The sequence below is a fragment of the Vipera berus genome, assembly GCF_964194415.1.
Source record: "Vipera berus genome assembly, chromosome: 4".
In the NCBI taxonomy this organism is placed as follows: domain Eukaryota; kingdom Metazoa; phylum Chordata; class Lepidosauria; order Squamata; family Viperidae; genus Vipera; species Vipera berus.
In genome coordinates this window covers 82,592,194-82,613,823 of record NC_138206.1, presented here as the reverse complement: position 1 = coordinate 82,613,823, position 21,630 = coordinate 82,592,194, and the positions used below count along the sequence as shown (strand labels likewise).

The 21,630-nt window shown below is 43.6% G+C and overlaps 1 protein-coding gene across 1 annotated transcript in view; it reads right to left on the bottom strand.

Annotated features, from left to right (window-relative positions):
* Positions 1-21,630, bottom strand: part of SLC9A7 (solute carrier family 9 member A7) — a 116,914-nt gene that overhangs the window by 22,521 nt on the left and 72,763 nt on the right. Inside the window, exons 12-14 of the mRNA XM_081326960.1 lie at positions 17,086-17,239; positions 10,609-10,668; positions 2,174-2,237 (exon numbers count right to left, since the gene is read on the bottom strand). Coding sequence (XP_081183086.1) covers positions 2,174-2,237; positions 10,609-10,668; positions 17,086-17,239 — 278 coding nt within the window. The remainder of the gene's footprint in view (positions 1-2,173; positions 2,238-10,608; positions 10,669-17,085; positions 17,240-21,630) is intronic.

Genomic DNA, 21,630 nt, shown 5'->3' with positions numbered 1-21,630 from the left:
GGAGGTGCAGGAGGAAGCAGAGCTTGCAACGATGTCTGTTGCACCGGGGAAGTTCCCGCACTCCGAAGAACTTTAGAGGAAGATTTAGCCGCCATCTTTCTTCACTTTCACTTGTTGCGCACTTTCACTTTAAGTTTATAAAGTCCATTAAGCTAGAGAGTAAGAATAAAAGTCCTCTTCACCTTAACCTCCTGTACCGCTCTGCCTGCTCCTTTTACTCCAAAGTCTTTCCTTCTGGCAGGGGTGGTCGCAAACGCCTGGCTCCGCTCCAAAAATCCCGGAGGAGAGACGCTAAGCAGCTGGGAGCAACCCAGGCTACGGGGGAGTTCAATCCTTCAGCCGCCCAAGCTTTCAGCTCAGGCGGCCCCGGAGAACTCAACCCCTACCTGGGGCCTCACCCCCTCCTCTTCTCCCAAGGAGGGGGCTTCAAATCCACCTAAACAGCTGATCGGCGCTGTTTTAGGTGGAAAAACTCAGCTGTGAAGCGGACAGCCCGAAATGGCTATCTTCGGCGCCGCGCCGCCACCGGAAGTCCTCGCCTTTTATCCTAATTATATAGCTCTAAACAACTTAAGAACTGTCAAAATGGAACTCTAGTTATAGAGAAGATCAGATGAGAAATGTCTGTATCAATATAAATAAACATCAATAAATAATTTAACTAGTATACGATTTTCTTTCCTGAGATGAACTGGAACAATTGCTGAAAATTAGAAGATTCAGTCAGTTGAAATCAGAAGGTAAGAAAAAGGAAAGAGTCTTAGGAGATATCTGAAAAGTAAGTGAGGTTATTCAGAAGGAACATTGTATTTCTCCCTCCAAACTTTTAAGGAAGTTAATCCTTCACGTCTTGGTGAATGCAATAATGGATTTGGTGACTGCCAGGTTTCAAGTGTGTGGGGCACTAGCTGTATTGTTATGTTAAAACTAATTTTTAAAAAGTAGATATAAGAATCCAAAACTGGAGCTTCTTTGGTAAGAAATGCATCAAATAGATATGGGGGAACAAGGTGAGGAGGCACAGCAGTAGAGGACAAAGATGAAAGAACACAAGGCAATATGTGATTGGTCCTTTCCCTTCCTTTCCATACGTATGTATAGGATGAAACAAAACTGAAGGACAAAAATAAAACTTCCTAACAAAGAACTCGGCTGCCCCATTTATATTCTAATACTGTGTTTCCCCGAAAATAAAACCTATCCCCAAAATAAGCCCTAGTTAAGCCCCGCCCACTCTTCCCTTTCACTCTCCTTCTGAGCCAGACTGCTGATGCTTTTGGCCCCCTGGCCTCCTTTGCAGCTCTGTCCACACAGTCACCGAAGCAGCAGGTGGAGCCCTGGAGGGTCGGAGAAGGTGCTGAAGCGAACGGAGATCCTGCCTGCAGCACCCATACCGGCTGCCCCTTCCCTGCCAGAGCCAGAATGCCACTGCATTTCAGTAGATGCTGGCCTTCTGTCCGGCAGGCCTGGGCAGTTGCTGGAGAGAGACGGGCCCGTTTCAGCGCCTGGCGCCCTTGGTGGAGTTTGCCTTGCCACCTGCTTTCCAGCTCCGTCTTGTTTCTCCACCACCGCGGAGCTGGAGAGCTTGCCCCATCACCACCCAGATGCCTTTGCTTCCCCCAAGCATTTCTTTACTAACTTGCTTTTCAGCTGCATTGCATTTCTCTATCATGTTTCTCCGTCACGTTTCTCTGCCGCCATGTGCAGGGAAACCAAGGAAGTTTGTGGGGCTAAAAAAAAAAAATCAATCAGACCGTCTAACTTCACGAGAATGTGGAAGGTCTGATTTTTTTTTTAGTCCCACAAATTTTTGTTTCCATCCATGCAAAGGCAGAGAAACATGATGGAGAAACGTGACACAGCTGAAAAGCAGGTTAGCAAAGAAATGCTTGGGGGAAACAAGGGCATCTGGGCAGTGGTGGGGCAAGCTCTTCAGCTCCCCAGCAGTGGAAAAACTCGACAGAGCTGGAAAGCAGGTGGCAACGCAAATCCCCAAGGGTGCCAGGCGCTGAAATTCAGGGAAATACAGTATAAGGCTGAAGCTTGCCTGTGAATTTCAGAGTCACATGAATTGAGCACAAGTTTGGGTGGGGGGGAAAGGTAGAATATGAATGCTGCTCGAACATGCTTGTATATGAACATCACTGACCCTATGAAAAAGTTAACTACTTACTCCTTGTAAGACTTGGAAGCTGTCATTGTTAACTGGAGGGTCTTGATCTGGGTCAACTCCAACTCTGTACAAATATCAGGAAACAAAGAGCATGAGATAATTAACTGAATTAATACCTTTTCCACTGGGCTTGAGGTCAGTGGAAAAGATGTAGCATAGGTAGGTATGCATAGTGCAAAGAGAACCCGAAAGTGTCTGGTCATATAATGGTTATTAAGTATTACTGTACTTCTACTCTAATACTTTAATTTCAGGATATTTTTTTAAACAACCTAAATAAAATACCACTCCATAGAACTGAAGCTATCAATATTGTGTAGAAAGAGAATGCTTGTTTGACTATTGTAGACCTTGAAAGCTTCATCAACTTTCTCACTGTTTTAATAAGACAACCAGATATGTTAAGAGAAACAACTGAGTACCTGTCTGGATTTTATTTTCTAATGACTATTCTAATTAATAACTAATGCTATTAATTAAGGAAATGAGTTATCTGACCTTGAAAGACTTAGAGCAAGGGTGTCCAATTTTGACAACTTTAAGACCTGTGGACTTCAACCTCCCATGCTGGCTAGGGAATTCTGAGAGTTGAAGTTGACATGTTTTAAAGTTGCCAAGGTTGGGCACCCCTGCTGTAGAGGATCAATAGAAGGGGAAAATCAGGAGCATGGAACCAAATCCGTCTCCAGGGGTTGATACTGCTCCCTATTGCATGGACTGGATGTTATCAGGGTTTGAGTATCAGGAGAGAAGCAGCCCCTCTACTGAATTCACCCTGTTCCTTTCCCCCCATCTCCTGCACTTATACCATGGTTCTAAATCAGTCCCCAGAGTTTAGAAGAATGTGACAGAAGGTCTCTAGTGACCACATCAGTTCTGTAGTGGCTTCATTGAGGAATTCAGTTATTATAAGTGAAATAAAGACTAAAGAACCAATTGCATAGAAAGCGGACAGAAGTTCAGTCAACATTGCAGGAAGATACACCATAAGCAAGTAGTTTTTTTTAAGGCAGTAGAAATCTTGTAAGCATGAAAAGAGCACTCAGCAGTATTACACCCTATCAGTGATCTTTAGAACCCAACAAAAAATTCAAACATAAGGCAAATTTGTTGCCAAGTAAATGCAAAAGCAAGGAATATGGCTGATGCAATTCTTAACTGAAAGAGGATTCTTTGTAGTAATGTTTTAACTTATAATACAGTGAAATATTTTAAAATATATCTTATATTCCTCTGGTGACTCATCACAAACAAAAAAAACTTTCCACCATGATTTTCTGTTTATTAACTTTACTCCCATTTCCCCTAACTCTTTTGAACAAGCATGTCTTCAATTTATCCAAAAACAGCTTTCCAGTGTTCCCCATCCACCCAATTAAATTACTGAACATGAAACTGAAACACAAAACTCTGTGGTTTTGCTTTGAAAAGCAAGGCAGTCTTACCTGACTTGCAACCCTGATATGGAGATATATGTTGTTGTTGTTGTTGTTGTTGTTGTTGTTAGCTGCTAAGTCGTGTCCGACCCATCGCAACCCCATGGACAACGTTCCTCCAGGCCTTCCTGTCCTCTACCATCTTCTGGAGTCCATTTAGGCTCACACCTACTGCTTCAGTGACTCCATCCAGCCACCTCATTCTCTGTCGTCCCCTTCTTCTCTGCCCTCAACCTTTCCCAGCATTAGGCTCTTCTCCAGTGAGTCTTTCCTTCTCATTAGGTGGCCAAAGTATTTGAGTTTCAACTTCAGGATCTGGTCTTCTAAAGAGCAGTCAGGGATGATCTCCTCTAGGATTGACAGGTTTGATCACCTTGCAGTCCAAGGGACTCGCAGGAGTCTTCTCCAGCACCAGAGTTCATAGGCCTCAATTCTTTGGCGCTCAGCCTTTCTTATGGTCCAGCTTTCACTGCCATACATTGCAACTGGGAAGACCATAGCCTTGACTATACGCACTTTTGTTGACAAGGTGATGTCTCTGCTTTTTAGTGTGCTGTCTAGATTTGCCATGGCTTTCCTCCCCAGGAGCAAGCGTCTTTTAATTTCTTGGCTGCAGTCCTTATCTGCAGTGATCTTGGAGTCCAGGAAAATAAAATCTGTCACTACCTCCATTTCTGCCCCATCTATTTGCCAGGAATTGAGAGGGCCAGATGCCATGGTCTTGGTTTTCTTAATGTTTAGTTTCAACCCAACTTTTGAACTCTCCTTCTTCACCCACAAAAGAGGCTCTTTAGTTATTCTTCACTTTCTGCCTTTAGAGTGGTATCATCTGCATATCTTAGGTTGTTGATATTTCTCCTGGAAATCTTAATTCCAACTTTTGATTCATCTGGCCCTGCCTTTCTCATGATGTGCTCTGTATAGTTCTTCTGTGTAATTTTGCCAACTCTTCTTAATCTCTTCTGCTTCAGTTAGGTCCCTGCCATTTTGGTCCTTTATCATGCCCATTTTTGCATGAAATGTTCCCTTCATCTCTCCACTTTTCTTGAAAAGATCTCTGGTCCTCCCTATTCTATTGTTTTCTTCTATTTCTTTGCATTGTTCATTTAAAAAGGCATTCTTATCTCTTCTAGCTATTCTCTAGAATTCTGCATTCAATTGGGTGTATCTTTCTTCTTCTCCCTTGCCTTTCACTTCTCTCCTTTCCTCAGCTATTTGCAAAGCTTCCTCAGGTAGCCATTTTGCTTTCTTGCATTTCTTTTTCTTTGGGATGGTTTTAGATGCTACCTCTTGTATAATGTTGTGAACCTCCGTCCATAGTTCTTCGGGCACTCTATCAGATCTAATTCCTTAAATCTATTTGTCACCTCTACTGTATATTCAACAGGGATATGATTTAATTCATACCTGAGTGGCCTAGCGCTTTTCCCTACTTTCTTCAGTTTAAGCCTAGATTTTGCAATGAGAAGCTCATGGTCTGAGCCACAGTCAGCTCCTGGTCTTCTTTTTACTGACTGTATAGAGCTTCTCCATCTTTGGCTGCACAGAACAGTCAATTTGATTTCTGTGTTGACCATCTGGTGATGTCCATGTGTAGAGTTGTCTCTTGGGTTGTTGGAAAAGAGTGTTTGCTATGGCCATTGTATTCTCTTGACAAAATTCTATCAGCGTGTGCCCTGCTTCATTTTATACTCCAAGGCCAAACTTGCCTGTTATTCCGGTTATCTTTTGGCTTCCTACTTTAGCATTCCAATCCCCCATGATGATAAGGACATCATTTTTGGGTGTTAGTTCTATAAGGTGCTTTAGGGCTTCATAGAACCGGTCAATTTCATCCTCTTCAGCACCGGTGGTTGGGGCATAGACTTGGACTACTGTGATATTGAATGGTTTGCCTTGGATTCGAACTGAGATCATTCTGTCATTTTGGGGATTGTATCCCAGTATTGCTTTTCCTACTCTTTTATTGACTATGAAGGCTACTCCATTTCTTCTGAGGGATTCTTGCCCGCAGTAGTATACCTGATGGTCATCTGAATTAAATTCACCCATTCCTGTCCATTTTAGTTCGCTGATTCCTAAGATATCAATGTTAAGTCTTGTCATCTCTTGTTTGACCACGTCCAGCTTGCCTTGATTCATGGATCTTACATTCCAAGTTCCTATGGAGAAAAAATCTTTACAGCATCGGACTTTCCTTTCACCACCAGACACATCCACAGCTGAGCGTCCTTTCGGCTTTGGCCCAGTCGCTTCATTCTTTCTGGCGCTACTAGTACTAGCTGTTGTGATTCAGGGTCAGCCTGTGGGTTCGGCAGTTGGGTCGGATGACTCAGATGAGGGGGAAAAGGGGGGTGTTGAAGAACTTGCTGATGATGGCTTTGAGGCTCCGCAGAGCCCCCAGCCAGGCCCCTCCCACCTGGTGGAGACCCAGCTGTGTGAGCCTGACAGCGTGGATGAAGATGACCCACAGCTGGCCCTGTTCAAGGACGCCCGACGCAGGAGGCAGTCAAGTAGGAGTAAACAGAGGAAGGCAATGGGGCTTCTCGGAAGGAGGGAGAGAGAAGCCACGCCCTGAACTCTTTATAAAGGACTTGTGTGGGGAGGGCTGGTTTGCTGAAAGCAACCGCTCAGATAGTGTTTCAAAGCTCGTTTCTTGGTTCGTGTCTTGTTTGTTTTTGTAATAAATTTGGCAGACGTATTCCAGCCTCTTGCCGTCTGTAAAGGGGTTGCCTTTTCTGCAAGGCCGGTAGCAGGCTGGTACAGAACAGTTTGCTTTCAGCCTCCCACCCCTTACTAATATTATGGAGCAGCTACGTGCTGAGAATGCCCAGCTCACCCAGCAACTCACTTTGCTGGCAGCTCAGGTGGCTCAACTGCAAGCTCAGGTTCATGCTGCACCCCCACCATCACCCCCACCCAGGGGAAAATGCCAAGTTGCAATGCCGGATAAATTTACAGGCACTCCAGAACTGTTTCCTGCTTTCCTGGGACAATGCCAGCTCTTTATCAGCGTGAGAGCAGCTGATTTCCCCACTGAATTTGGAAAGCCTGCAGACCGCTCGGAATTTGAACCAACGCCAGATCCGGTGGTCTCTTTTCTTTGCGAGGTTTGACATCCGGGTTCGGTACATACCTAGCGGGCACAATCAAAGAGCGGATGCTCTGTCCAGGAAGCCCGAATATTCCCGAGTGGAAGACAAGCTTCTGCCCAGGACAGTGATCCCCGTCGAGTCTTTTGCTGCGGTGCGGGAGCCGGTTGATATACGAGCTCGGATCCGGGAGGCACAGCAGCAGGAGGTGTGGGTGGCTCAGCGGAAGGAGGAGGTGGGGCCAGATTCTCCTTGGACGGTCACGGATGGACTCTTGTATTATCGTGACCGGCTCTACATTCCGGGAGGGCCACTCAGGGGACTCATCCTCAGCCAGTGTCACGATAACCCGGTGGCGGGGCATTTTGGCCTGTTCAAGACCCTGAACCTGGTCTCCCGTACCTTCTGGTGGCCCCGAGTCCGACACGACGTCCAGTCCTACTGTATGTCACTTCCTGCATCCCATGCAGGCAGGCCAAGTCAGCGACAGGGGCCCTGCCTGGATTACTGCAGCCCTTGCCGACACCCAAAAGACCCTGGGGGGCTGTGTCCATGGACTTTCTGACGGATTTACCCCCATCCTCTGGTTTTACGACAGTGTATGTGGTGGTGAACATGCTGACCAAGATGGCGCACTTCATCCCCTGTCGCGGCTTACCGTCAGCCCGCGCCACTAGTCGTATGTTCATTCAGCAGGTGTTTTGGCTGCACGGCCTCCCTGATAGTCGTCTCTGATAGGGGGGCCCAGTTTACAGCCCGCTTCTGGCAGGAGTTGATGCATGCGTTGGATATCAAGATTTGCCTCTTGTCCGCGCATCATCCTCAAACTGACGGGGGAACCGAGAAGGTCATCAGTATCCTGGAACAATATCTGCGCTGCTACGTCAATCTGCAGCAAAACAATTGGGTGGACTATCTGGCCATAGCTGAGTTTGCATTTAACAATTCGCAGCACACCTCCACACAGATGACACCGTTCTTGGCCAATGTGGGATATCACCCCCGGTTTTTCCCCCTTTCTCCCGTGGACTCACCGGAGCCGGCAGCGAACGACTTCATGGCAGAGTTACAGGCGATCCATCGATTGGTGCGACGTCAGTTAGAGAAGGCCAAGGCCGATTACAAAAGGTTTGCTGATCGGTCAAGACGGGATACGCCTCCACTATCGGTGGGAGATCAGGTCTGGTTGTCCACCAGGAACCTACCGTCAACACGGCCGGTGAGAAAGTTAGATCACCGATATTTAGGACCGTTCCCAGTTGAGGCTGTCATCAATCCGGTCGCCTATCGCTTAACTCTGCCACGTTCCCTGCGCGTGCACCCAGTCTTTCATGGGTCTCTGTTGGTCCCCGAGCAACCGGCCTGTCCACTCCGCTGAGCAGAACCTCCCCCATCAGGACCTCGTGATGGAGGCAGCACCCCCGAGTACGAGGTCGCCAGCATCAGGGATTCCCGTTGGCTGAAAGGTCGTTTCCAGTACCTGATTGAATGGAAAGGTTACGGACCAGAGGACTTCACCTGGGAAGACGCGACCGCCGTTCATGCCCCGGCGTTGGTGACCGCTTTTCATGAACAATTTCCATCTCGACCGCATCCGGATCGGCAGACCCGGGGGAAGGGCCCTGCGGTGCGGGATAGTGTTGTGATTCAGGGTCAGCCTGTGGGTTCGGCAGTTGGGTCGGATGACTCAGATGAGGGGGAGGAGGGGGGTGTTGAAGAACTTGCTGATGATGGCTTTGAGGCTCCGCAGAGCCCCCAGCCAGGCCCCTCCCACCTGGTGGAGACCCAGCTGTGTGAGCCTGACAGCGTGGATGAAGATGACCCACAGCTGGCCCTGTTCAAGGACGCCCGACGCAGGAGGCAGTCAAGTAGGAGTAAACAGAGGAAGGCAATGGGGCTTCTCGGAAGGAGGGAGAGAGAAGCCACGCCCTGAACTCTTTATAAAGGACTTGTGTGGGGAGGGCTGGTTTGCTGATAGCAACCGCTCAGATAGTGTTTCAAAGCTCCGGTATCTTGGTTCGTGTCTTGTTTGTTTTTGTAATAAATTTGGCAGACGTATTCCAGCCTCTTGCCGTCTGTAAAGGGGTTGCCTTTTCTGCAAGGCCGGTAGCAGGCTGGTACAGAACACTAGCCCTCTGCTCTTCCCCAGTAGCATATTGGACACCTTCCGACCTGAGGGGCTCATCTTCCAGCGTCATATCATTTTGCCTTTTGGTACTGTCCATAGGGTTTTCATGGCAAAGATACTGGAGTGGGTTGCCATTTCCTTCTCCAGTGGATCACGTTTTGTCAGAACTCTCTGTTATGACCTGTCCGTCTTGGGTGGCCCTGCATGGCATAGCTCATAGCTTCATTGAATTACACAAGCTCCTTTGCCACGACAAGGCAGTAATCCATGAAGGGGTGGAGATATATGGGGCAATTTAATTCTTGGGGCCTTGAGTGGCAATCTGTATTGACAAGGAAAGGCCCATAGGAACAGTTAGGATCTTTTATTCTACACAACTGCAGGCAATGGATTTTAATCTAGGTTAGACTGCAGTTTATGTGTATAGAGCAGAGAGGAAGACTAAACACAACCTGTTTTTCAGACCAGGGTCTTGACAGTTTGGGCCTCCTAAGCTAGCAACATCTATGAACTCATATTTAAGGAAGAAGCTACAGCTGTTTAGGGGAAGATGCAAAGTATCAGAAAGTGTCTGGTAAGATAACAATTGTTATTACTGTGCTTCTATTCTAATTTCAGGGTACTTTTAGCAATTTTATTTATTATGAAATTAATTTATTATAAAATTTATTTACTGTCCATCTCATATCCAATGAATCTAGGTGGATATGATTTTATTTGTACATCATAACCAAGGACCATAAAACTCTGGTTCTATTTGTAGATCATAACCAAAACTTTGAGCAGTAACAATATCCTACATAATTCAAACCAGGTTATCTGAATGCTAGTGTTCCCCAATATAAATTGGTCCAAAATGGAAAGAGCTTTCTCTCTGTTCCACCTGCTTGTGAAACACACTTGGCAAAAATTTGGAAGACAGCCTTCCAAAATCAGTAACTCCCACTTCTTCCCTCTGATGATCTTCCCCTGGTAAGCAATGTTTTTATTTATATAATAGTTATTTATAATCAGTACAAAATTATAGTTTGCTCAAACAACTTGGTTATTTCATGTTTTCCTCACAAGAAGGATAAGCAAAACTAAGTTTCTAAAGCTTTCTATTTGGCAGGGTTTTAAATTTCAGTACAATATCCATACTAACCCCATGCAAAATTTAATGCAAAAAAAATTATGAACAGACATAGGAAAATCCAAACCAGTGGAACGTTACGTAGATTTTCCAAAAATCTAGTTTTAGGTATTCAAAAACCAGTTAAATCTGCAACCTATGTACTTTTATCTATGGCTGCCAATTGAATTATTATTCCCAAATGCATTTCTGGCAAACATTTGTTTAGAATATCCACTTCTACCTACAAACTGACTTAGCTTATTTAAGGAAAAATTCTTCACACCAAACATGTTAAAAAAAATAACACTCATCAGGATTTAGAAGAATAGCCCAATTTGGCAAAGGCCAGATAATGTAAAGAAGTTGAAGTGGGTTTTGAGACAAAATAATAAATGCAATCTGATTTGCAAAAGAGTTAGCTCCTAACAAACTTATGATTGCTTGTGAGTTTCTGCACTCTTTTCAGTTGCTAGATTGAACAACATGGAGAATGATAATAGTATTTTTCCAATTCACATGTAGTAAAATTTACAATAAAAATAAGAATGGTAAAAAGTCTTCTGCAGCATTAAGAGAAAGACATGCAACAGCAAAGGATGCACACGCTTGAGGTTAGAAAAATGAAGAAAGCCAAGCACCAGGTAAAGGTCATTCTGTTTGGTCACCTGAAATACAGCCAGTGGCTTTCATTCATCTCTTCCACCGATGGAATATATTCACCGACTCTAGTATAGCACAAAAATGGGATTGATTTACTTATACATTTTTAAAAAAAAAAGCCTTTCCATGTTGTTTCTTCTAGGACTACTTTATCATTAATGGAGTGCCAAGTATGAAAATAAAAAACATTAAGAAAAAAGACAATAATATTAAGTAACTCAGAAAATTAAAAATTATTATTATGATTATAGTGAAAAGAAATTAAAGGCACCAAGCAAACCTTCTCTTTCAAATGTCCTTGATCCATAACCAGGATTCATTCGTTTTCCTCTCTCCCTGCCACCCATTTCAGTGCCAATGGAATGTGGAGAGCAAGGATGGAGATAAAAGCTAGAAGTCTTGATGAAACACTACAAGCTTCCATCAACCCTCTTAAGCAAGCAAAAAAACTTGAGCTGAAATGTATATAAAAAACCATTATAATTAATCAGAGGTACTTATAATGAGAAGTTTTCCCATCATTCCTCTTCTCATTCTCAGGTGCATTGCTTCTACTCTTTTCAGAGTCACTTCTGTCCTTCTCTTTATGTTTTTATGGAATGCTACCATCTTCTTTCCAGGTCCTTGCTTCCTGTAGTGGCAACCTACTTTCCCAAGCTTTTCTGCTTTTTCTATGATTTTCTCATTTGCTTGGACTGTTGAAGGACCCTCATATGATCATTCAAATACAGGTAGTCCTCAACTTACAATAGTTCATTTAGTGACTGTCCAAAGTTACAACGGTACTGAAAAAAGTGACATGACCATTTTTCACATTTATGACTTTGCAGCATCCCCACAGTCATGTGATAAAAATTCAGATGCTTGGCTACTGGTTCATATTTAAGACAGCTGTAGTGTCCCAGGGTCATGTGATCCCCTTTTGCGATCTTCATTTAACAACTCATTTAACAACTATCTTGCTTATCAGCAGAAATTTTGGGCTCAGTAGTGGTCGTAACTATCACTACTGAGAACTACTTCTACAAATCATATAGCTAGGACACATTGTGCTGCAGTGCAAGGATGGGTTGCATTCCTTCTCTGTATTTTTGGTGCGACTGCTGAACTCTGAGGCCTGAGTTATAAAGTGCCATGAAGTTGCATTGCATCCAAATATGTACCAGCTGCCACATTATAATCAGCCACTGGATTTTAATCAAGAAAATGTAATTCTTAGATGAGGATCTTGTCTGAAGTAAATAGAAAACTCTTGCCTATGATGGTGCATTACAGATAGTCCTTGATTTACAGCCACAATTGAGCCCAAAACGTCTGTTGCTAAGCGAGACAGTTGTTAAGTGAATTTATGATATTTCTTGCCACAGTTGTTAAGTGAATCACTGCAGTTAAGTTAGTAACATGGTTGTTAAGTAAATTTGGTTTTCCTACTGACTTTGCTTGTCAGGTCACAAAAGGTGACCACAACCATCATAAATACATGCCAGTTGCCAAGTGTACACATTTTTATCATGTGACCATGGGGATAATGCAACAGTTGTAAGCAGTGCTTTTTTTGTAAAAGAAAAAGGTGCCGGAACTCACACATGTCATACAACCCGCCATGCCTACCGTACAAGGTTCCATCCAAAAAAGGTGCCGGAACTCCGTTCTGAGCATTCTATGAGAAAAAAAGCCCTGGTTGTAAGTGTGAAAAATGGTCGTAAGTCACTTTTTTCAGTGCCATTGGAACTTTGGTTACTAAATAAATGACTTTAAGTTGAAACTACTTATATTAGCCGTCTTCTCTATGGCAATGAAAACATCTGGCACCAAGGGAATATTGTGGCATTTTCTATGGCTGTAATTCTAATTCCAACTGGCCGACCTGGACTGAGGATGGGGGTTTTTAATATTGTTTTAATCTTATTGGTTTTAGTAATTAATTATGGGGCTTTGTAATTTAATTCTTTTTTAATATTTGTATTACTGTTTTTTATAGCTGTTTTATTGTTGTGAGCCGTCCTGAGTCCTTCGGGAGATAGGGCGGCATATAAGTCAAATAAATAATAAATAAATAAATAAATAAATAAATAAATAAATAAATAAATAAATAGTGTTTTGTCAAGAAAAGTTCCACTTGCATCAGATGTCTTAGCTAAATCTTTCACCACTGTGCGTGCCCCTTCCACTGAAATCCTTTACAATGTATCTCATTATTTCTAGAACGATCCTCCTCCTTTTAAGAAGTTTTCTTTGAAGGAATGGTGTGTGGAGAAAAAATGCAGTAGGAATAGGTTTTGACTCACACAATTCTGAAGCCATATCTGAATCAAGGTTTACTGATTGGAAAGATAGGGAGAAATGTCCTTGCATTTGCACACAACACTTGTAGATCATTATGGATAAAATTGCTACCAGAATTCCAATTACATAGAAAGAAATATACATATAAAATTTAGCAGGTTATATTTATTTTCAAAATTCTAGAACAATGTTCCTGGGGTAATGCAAAATCGATGTGGCATTATACTGTCCATCCAAGATCCCATTCTTGAGGCCTTAGAAAGAACTAAAATTATGAAATGTTTCATTTTAAAAATACTAAACACATTTTCCAAAATATGGATCAAGTCTTTCCTATAGTTCTTCACTGACTAAATAATTCTTGCCAGGCTGTCTTGAACAATTTCAAAGTTCCAGCTGTCAGAAGTTTTCAGAAATTTTCTATATATCCAACCAAGTGCTAGCAGCTGATACATCAACTATATGAGACAGTGACTCAATTCAAATACACAGTATTTTCAAGCCATAAAATTAGAGCCTAAAATATTTGATTTTTAAAAAATAGAATAACAGCTAATAAAGGGAAACTAAGATGATAATGGCTTGTCTACTTTCCCTTTCTCATCTACTCTGTCCTTCAGTCCCTAGCAGCATGCACAAAGATAGCTGCACATAATTCTAATGATCTGTTAAAACAAAGTATTTACCATAACTAATTGATTGGAAGCCACTCAGAATTTAGTATAAGATGATCAGCTACATAAATGTTTTAAATCATACTAGCCCAGGTTTGTAAATCCATTTCAAAATTATACTCTAGCTGGGTAAAGTTAATCACAGCAAGCCACAATAAATTCTTGCCTACCAATGGTTCTTTAGCCATGGTCTGAAATGTTAATATTGTAAACTGGTCAACACTCTCCTATACTATTACTACATAAACACATTAAATGACTGTGTTATTATGTGCTTAGCAGAGATTCTTGGAACTGCTCCTGAGTAAATTTCTCTGGTATAAATGAAGAAAAACAAGTCATTTCAGAATTACTGATTTTAAAAACACAAACTCTTTTAAATAGTGTTCTCACAGAAAATATTTTTTACTGCTGCATCATTTCCTTTCTCAGAACTATAAGCAAAATTAATTGATCAGCTCTTTTCTGCATAGTGGTTTAGGATACCCTGATTCAAGCATTATTTTCTCTAAAGGCTGTTATCAGCAGAAGATCTGAAAGATAACTGAATGCTAATGCTCATGTTTATGCATGACTTAAATGTAATACAATCCTCTGTCCTAATGAACTGGGTTGTAACAAGAGCTCACTCTTTACTAATGAAGAACATTTAAGAAATCTTCAAAGCAGTTAAGCCAAAAGTTGCACAGGACATTAGTAATGGCTAAAGATATATAACTGAAGAAGGTAAACACAAAAGTTGTATTAGATTAGAAGTTTCCCTGGTAACAAATGACTGTATCAGATTTCCAAGTAAATGTGCTATGCACATAACTTTCTATCCTTTGTTTTCACTAGTAATCCTCAAATGGACATCACACCTTACACTCTAATTGTAAGTTCAGCTAAACAGAATCACTCCTCTACACATTGTATATGACCACAAGCAAGGCTAGTGACGGCTATGTTCCTTACTGTGCCATAGTATTATTAACCTCGACTGGAATATTCTTCTATTGCAGAGAGAATAAAGGCAATTCTTGACTTACAACAGTTCATTTAGTGTCTGTCCAAAGTTATAATGCCACTGAAAAAAGTGACTTAATTCCATTTTTCACACTTATGACCATTGCATCATACCCCTGGTCATGTGATTTACATTTGGAGGCTTGACTGCTCGTTCACACTTATGACCATTGCAACAACCCGACAAGCAAAGAGAATGGGAAAGCCAGATTCATTTAACAACTGTGTTACTAATTTATCAACTTCAGTGATTTACTTAACAAATGTGGAAAGAAAAATCATAAAATGGGGCAAAACTCACAATAAATTTCTCACTTAACAACATACATTTTGGGCTCAATTGTGATCAAATGTTGAGGACTACCTGCAATTAGCACTGCCTCAAACTCTAACCCAGGGCTTTTCAACCAGTGGTACGGGTACCACCTGTGGTACATTGGCACCTAGCAGGTGGTACATGACCATCCTAGAAAAGTGGTAGTGGGGGAAGAGAATTGTTCTGTACCAGCCTACTACCGGCCCTGCAGAAAAGGCAGGGACAACCCCTTTACAAACGGCAAGAGGCTGGAACTAAGCCTGCCAAATTTATTAACATAAAACAGAGCAAAACAAGACACCAACCATGAAACAGGAGCTATTCAAACGGTTGCCTTCAGCAAACCAGCCCTTCCACGCATTCCCCTTTTAAACAGTTCAGGGCGTGGCTTCTCTCTGCCTCCTTCCAAGGTGCCCCATTGCCTTCCTCTGTTTACTCCTGATTGCCTCCTGCGTCGGGTGTCCTTGAACAGGGCCAGCTGTGGGTCATCTTCAGCCACGCTGTAAGGCTCACACAGCTGGGTCTGCGTCGTAACCAGATGGGAGGGGCCTGGCTGAGGGCTCTCATCAGCAACCTCTCCAACACCCCCCCCCTCCTCCTCTGAATCGTCCGACCCAACTGCCGAACCCACAGGCTGACCCTGAATCACAACAAGAATGAGTTGAACCAGTGGTAGCACCGCATAAGCCTGAGCGAGAGATGGCTAGAGCTGCAGGGCTGTCAGGGCTCAGCAGAAGAGCCAGGATCAGTGCCATGCTCCAGCTGGAGGTCAGTGCTGATCCCAGCGCTTCTGCTGAGCCCAGAAGAAGCACCGATCAGCTGGAATGTTGCAGCATCTCCAGGGTCTTGTGATTTACATTCAGATGCTTGGCAACTGATTCATATTTATGATGGTCACAGTGTCCCAGGGTCATGTGAAGTGACCAAAACCTGCTGCAATCACCCAGCAAAGGGGGGGGGGGAAATAAAAACCAAACACCCACCCCACCCCCGCTGCCAATCCTCAACAGAAATGCTCACAACAATGAAAACCTCGGACAGGAAGAAGAGCACCGCCGGGCGGGCAGGCAGGTGTCCTGCTAGGCTGTGGCTTGGGGGGCACTTTTTCAGTGCCATTGTAACTTCGAACAGTCACTAAGTGAACTGTTGTAAGTTGAGGACTACCTGTAATTCACTTTTTTCCTTTTTTTTTTTGGTCCTCAAGTTTTTGACACTTTGCTAGGCGACTGTTGGTACTCGGATGTTGCCATATCCTAAAAGTGGTACAATGGGTGAAAAGGTTGAAAAGCCCTGCTCTAATCAACTAATAGTGTTATGATTTTTCCTCCTTCTCTTTGTATTACAATTGCCCATGACTGCCATCTTCTGGGTTGTTTTATGTCCTGCAGCTTCAATGATTTTCTATTTTGTACACACAGACAGACTAAGCTCAATTAGAAGGGAACAGGGATAATTAACACTGCAAATCTTAAGAGTTTGTCTCTTTACGAAGCATACTCCTTTATATATGATTTAGGTCAGAAGTGGGTAAGAAAGAGAAGGATTCCAAAGTTCCAAACAAATTCTAAGTGTTTGGAAAAGATATCACCTGACCATTTGACAAAATAAATCCTAAAGAACTTTGTTGCTGAAATGAAGGTTGATGAAAATAATCAAGAATGGAATTTTGCTATGAGCGAACTAGATCCTGGTCCTGCCTGATATTCATAAGTAACTCCTTGGTTTAGAATTTTTCCTCATACTAGTAATCAATCAAAAGCAATCTTCTATTTGAAAGTGTCTCTTTACCTTTAAAAACACATACACAAAACCAGTTGAACCTTTCAAAGCAAGCAAACTTCTGAATATATGAATTATGATCATATATTTTCTATGCAACTAAGTACACTATTTTGTTTATTTATAGCATACCATTATTATTTTTACAGATAAATCAAGGTGGCAAAGATATCCAACATGCCTTCCTCCTATTTTCCCCTCTGTGAGGTGTATTGAGCTAAGAGAGAGTAACTGGCGCAAGGTCATCCGACTGGCTTTCGTGGCTATGGCAGGACTTGAACTCACAATCTCCTGTTTTCTGACTTTGTGTCTTAACCAATAGACCAAAATGGCTCCAGTTTGAATAACTATGTTAATACTGATTTGATTTTTTTAAAAAAAAGTCAGTTATGAACAAGTAGGTTCAAATTCAGACTGGATACCTTATGTTTAGCCATGACAACATGGGTGTTGTGCCTCCACCAACGATCCAGACAGTAAAAAAGACAATAAGTAGGGTTGTGGAGAACATCATCTGATGAGCATACGTTGCAGTGTCCCGGATGGAAAGAGCAAATGCCATGGCTCCACGGAGACCTGCAGGCAACATTGACAAAAGGACGGTGGTTGTCACATAATAGAGAACAGCTGTTTTGAGTATCTCCATCTAAACAGAATGCCAGCATTTAATATATGACACAATCTATAATTACCAAGGTTATAAACAGTTTCTCAACCCCAGGAAAGAGAATCTGTTACTACGATGAAATATGAATGCTATTCAAAATCAGTATGTATCTGTTGAAGATTATGTAAGCCTCTCAACCATTAACAAAGCAGCTAGACCAGGGCTTTTCAACAGGTGGTATGCGTACCACTGGTGGTACGCAATCACTGGGCTGGTGGTACAGGGCGTAGCCTTCCTCCCCCCTCATCGCGCCCATGCACCAGCCTTGCTGCGTTGACCCGCCAGGGGCTCTCTGTGGACTGGAGCCCGTCAGGGGAGGTCAGGGCCGGCCGTAGGCACCGATCAGTTGGCAACTCCATACGGCTGGCCCCGACCTCCGCCGATGGTCTCCAGTCCATAGAGAGCTCCCGGTGGGTTGATGGCTTCCTGGTGGCAGCCCTGGCCAGTGAGGAGGCTGAGAGGGAGGTGGTGGCCCGGTGCTGGGGCTGCTAGGGCTCAACAAGGATCAGCGCCGCTTTGCAGCTGATCGGGGCTTTTCCGGGGCTGCCAGGGCTCAAGCGCCAGGATCAGGCTGCTTTACATAGATCGGGGCTTTTTGGGGGCTGCCAGGGCTCAGCAAGGATCAGCGCTGCTTTGCAGCTGATCAGGGCTTTTTTGGGGCTGCCAGGGCTCAAGCGACAGGATCAGGCCACTTTGCAGCTGATCGGCGCTTTTTCGGGGCTGCCAGGGCTCAGCAAAGATCAGCGCCGCTTTCCAGCTGTTCGGCGCTTCTTCTGGGCAGTCAGGGCTCAGCAGAAGCACCAGGATCAGTGCCAGGCTCCAGCTGGAGCTGCTGAGCCCCGAATAAGCACCAATCACCTGGAAAGCAGCACTGATACCAGCACATCTGCTGAGCTCCAAAGAAGCACTTATCACCTGGAAAGCAGCATTGATCCCTGCTCACACACACACAGACACACACAAGCAGTTACAGCTGAAGGCGTTTCAGCCTTCAACTACGGCTCCCAGTACTCCAGCATTTGCAGAGAGAGAGAGACAGAGAGGCACTGTCTCTCTCTCTCTTCATGCCAGCTTGCCCCCTAGCAAGGCTCCTGATTGGCCCTGTGCCCGCTCCTCTCCCATCGCCCTTTGCACGATGTGAAGTGCCCGGGGAAGAAGCTGCGGAGGCAGGCGGGCGGGCGTGTAGCGAGTTTCCTCCAAAGAGTTTCCTCCAGGCTCTGCCCCCACCTGACGGCTCCCTCTGTGCGTCTCCGATAAGGAGCAAGGCCCCTCGCGTCTTCTGAGGCAGCCAAAGCCCACATGGGAAAGAACGATCTTTATGGAAGCAAAATAAGCCCAATTTCGGGACTTTAAGGGCAACTGCAATGGAAGTGTGACTGTGTCTGATACTTCCCTATCTTGGACTTCAGAAAGCAGTTTTCCTAAACTAAGAGTGCCTGGTAGCAAGAGGAAATAATGGGGAAAGGAGATGAGGTGGGGTGGGAGAGTTGGACTCATTGAAAGCACAATTGCTTGGAGAATGAAGGAGAAAAGAAGAGAAGAAGTGACCCAAAAAATCTTAGGGAAGAACTGGGAAAACAAAAAGGTGACAAAAGAAGAAGCCCAGAACAGTGAACTGCTGAGAATGAACCGAGGTTGGTGGAGGAATAAAAAGAACTTCTTCAAATATGATCAAGTTAAAAGAAAAAAAAACAAGGAAGGAAGGAAAGAAAGAAGAAAGGTAGGGACAGTGGGAGAGAGGGAGGGAAGAAAGGAAGGGAAGAAGAAAGGTAGGGACAATGGGAGGGAAGGAAGGAAGGGACAAAGGGAGGGAAGGAAGAAAGGAAGGAAAGAAGAAAGGTAGGGATATTTGCCCTTCCCCCTTCATGGATTAATGCCTTGTCGTGGCGAAGGGGCTTGCGTAATTCAATGAAGCTATGAGCTATGCCGTGCAGGGCCACCCAAGACGGACAGGTCATAGCAGAGAGTTCTGACAAAACGTGATCCACTGGAGAAGGAAATGGCAACCCACTCCAGTATCTTTGCCATGAAAACCTTATGCACAGTACCAAAAGGCAAAACGATATGACGCTGGAAGATGAGCCCCTCAGGTCGGAAGGCGTCCAATATGCTACTGGGGAAGAGCAGAGGGCTAGTACTAGTAGCGCCAGAAAGAATGAAGCGACTGGGCCAAAGCCGAAAGGACGCTCAGCTGTGGATATGTCTGGTGGTGAAAGGAAAGTCCGATGCTGTAAAGATTTTTTCTCCATAGGAACCTGGAATGTAAGATCCATGAATCAAGGAAAGCTGGACGTGGTCAAACAAGAGATGACAAGACTAAACATCGACATCTTAGGTATCAGCGAACTAAAATGGACAGGAATGGGTGAATTTAATTCAGATGACCATCAGGTATACTACTGCGGGCAAGAATCCCTCAGAAGAAATGGAGTAGCCTTCATAGTCAATAAAAAAATAGGAAAAGCAATACTGGGATACAATCCTCAAAATGACAGAATGATCTCAGTTCGAATCCAAGGCAAACCATTCAATATCACAGTAGTCCAAGTCTATGCCCCAACCACCGGTGCTGAAGAGGATGAAATTGACCGGTTCTATGAAGCCCTACAGCACCTTAAAGAACTAACACCCAGAAATGATGTCCTTATCATCATGGGGGATTGGAATGGTAAAGTAGGAAGCCAAAAGATAACTGGAATAACAGGCAAGTTTGGCCTTGGAGTACAAAATGGAGCAGGGCACTGATAGAATTTTGTCAAGAGAATACGATGGTCATAGCAAACACTCTTTTCCAACAAGCCAAGAGACGGCTTTACACATGGACATCACCAGATGGTCAACACAGAAATAAGATTGACTATATGCTCTGCAGCCAAAGATGGAGAAGCTCTATACAGTCAGTAAAAACAAGACCAAGAGCTGACTGTGGCTCAGACCATGAGCTTCTTGTTGCAAAGTTTAGGCTTAAATTAAAGAAAGTAGGGAAAAGCGCTAGGCCAGTCAGGTATGAATTAAATCATATCCCTGTTGAATATACAGTAGAGGTGACAAATAGATTTAAGGAATTAGATCTGATAGACAGAGTGCCTGAAGAACTATGGACAGAGGTTCGCAACATTGTACAACAGGTAGCAACCAAAACCATCCCAAAGAAAAAGAAATGCAAGAAAGCAAAATGGCTGTCTGAGGAAACTTTGCAAATAGCTGAGGAAAGGAGGGAAGCGAAAGGCAAGGGAGAAAAAGAAAGATATGCCCAATTAAATGCAGAATTCCAAAGAATAGCTAGAAGAGATAAGAATGCCTTCTTAAATGAACAATGCAAAGAAATAGAAGAAAACAATAGAATAGGGAGGACCAGAGATCTTTTCAAGAAAATTGGAGAGATGAAAGGAACGTTTCATGCAAAAATGGGCATGATAAAGGACCAAAATGGCAGGGACCTAACAGAGGCAGAAGAGATTAAGAAGAGGTGGCAAAATTACACAGAAGAAGTATACACGAATGAGCTTAACGTCCCTGATAATCACAATGAGGTGGTCACTGACCTTGAGCCAGACATCCTAGAATGTGAAGTGAAGTGGGCCTTAGAAAAGCTGAGCAACAACAAAGCTAGTGGAGGTGACAGTATCCCAGCTGAGCTATTCAAAATCTTAAAAGACGATGCAGTAAAAGTGCTACACTCAATTTGCCAGCAAATTTGGAAAATTCAACAGTGGCCACAGGATTGGAAAAGATCAGTTTACATTCCAATTCCAAAGAAAGGCAGTGCCAAAGAATGTTCAAACTATCGCACCATTGCACTCATTTCTCATGCTAGTAACGTTATGCTTAAAATCCTACAAGCTAGACTCCAGCAGTATGTGGATCGAGAACTACCAGAAGTACAGGCAGGATTTCGAAGAGGCAGAGGAACCAGAGATCAAATTGCCAACATACACTGGATCATGGAGAAAGCTAGAGAGTTCCAGAAAAACATCTACTTCTGCTTCATTGACTATGCTAAAGCCTTTGATTGTGTGGATCATAACAAACTGTGGCAAGTCCTTAAAGAGATGGGCATACCAGACCATCTTATTTGTCTCTTGAGAAATCTATATGCGGGCCAAGAAGCAACAGTGAGAACTGGACACGGAACCACTGATTGGTTCAAAATTGGGAAAGGAGTCCGGCAAGGCTGTATACTGTCGCATTGCCTATTTAACTTATATGCAGAGCACATCATGAGAAAGGCAGGGCTAGATGAATCAAAAGTTGGAATTAAGATTGCCGGAAGAAACATCAACAACCTAAGATATGCAGA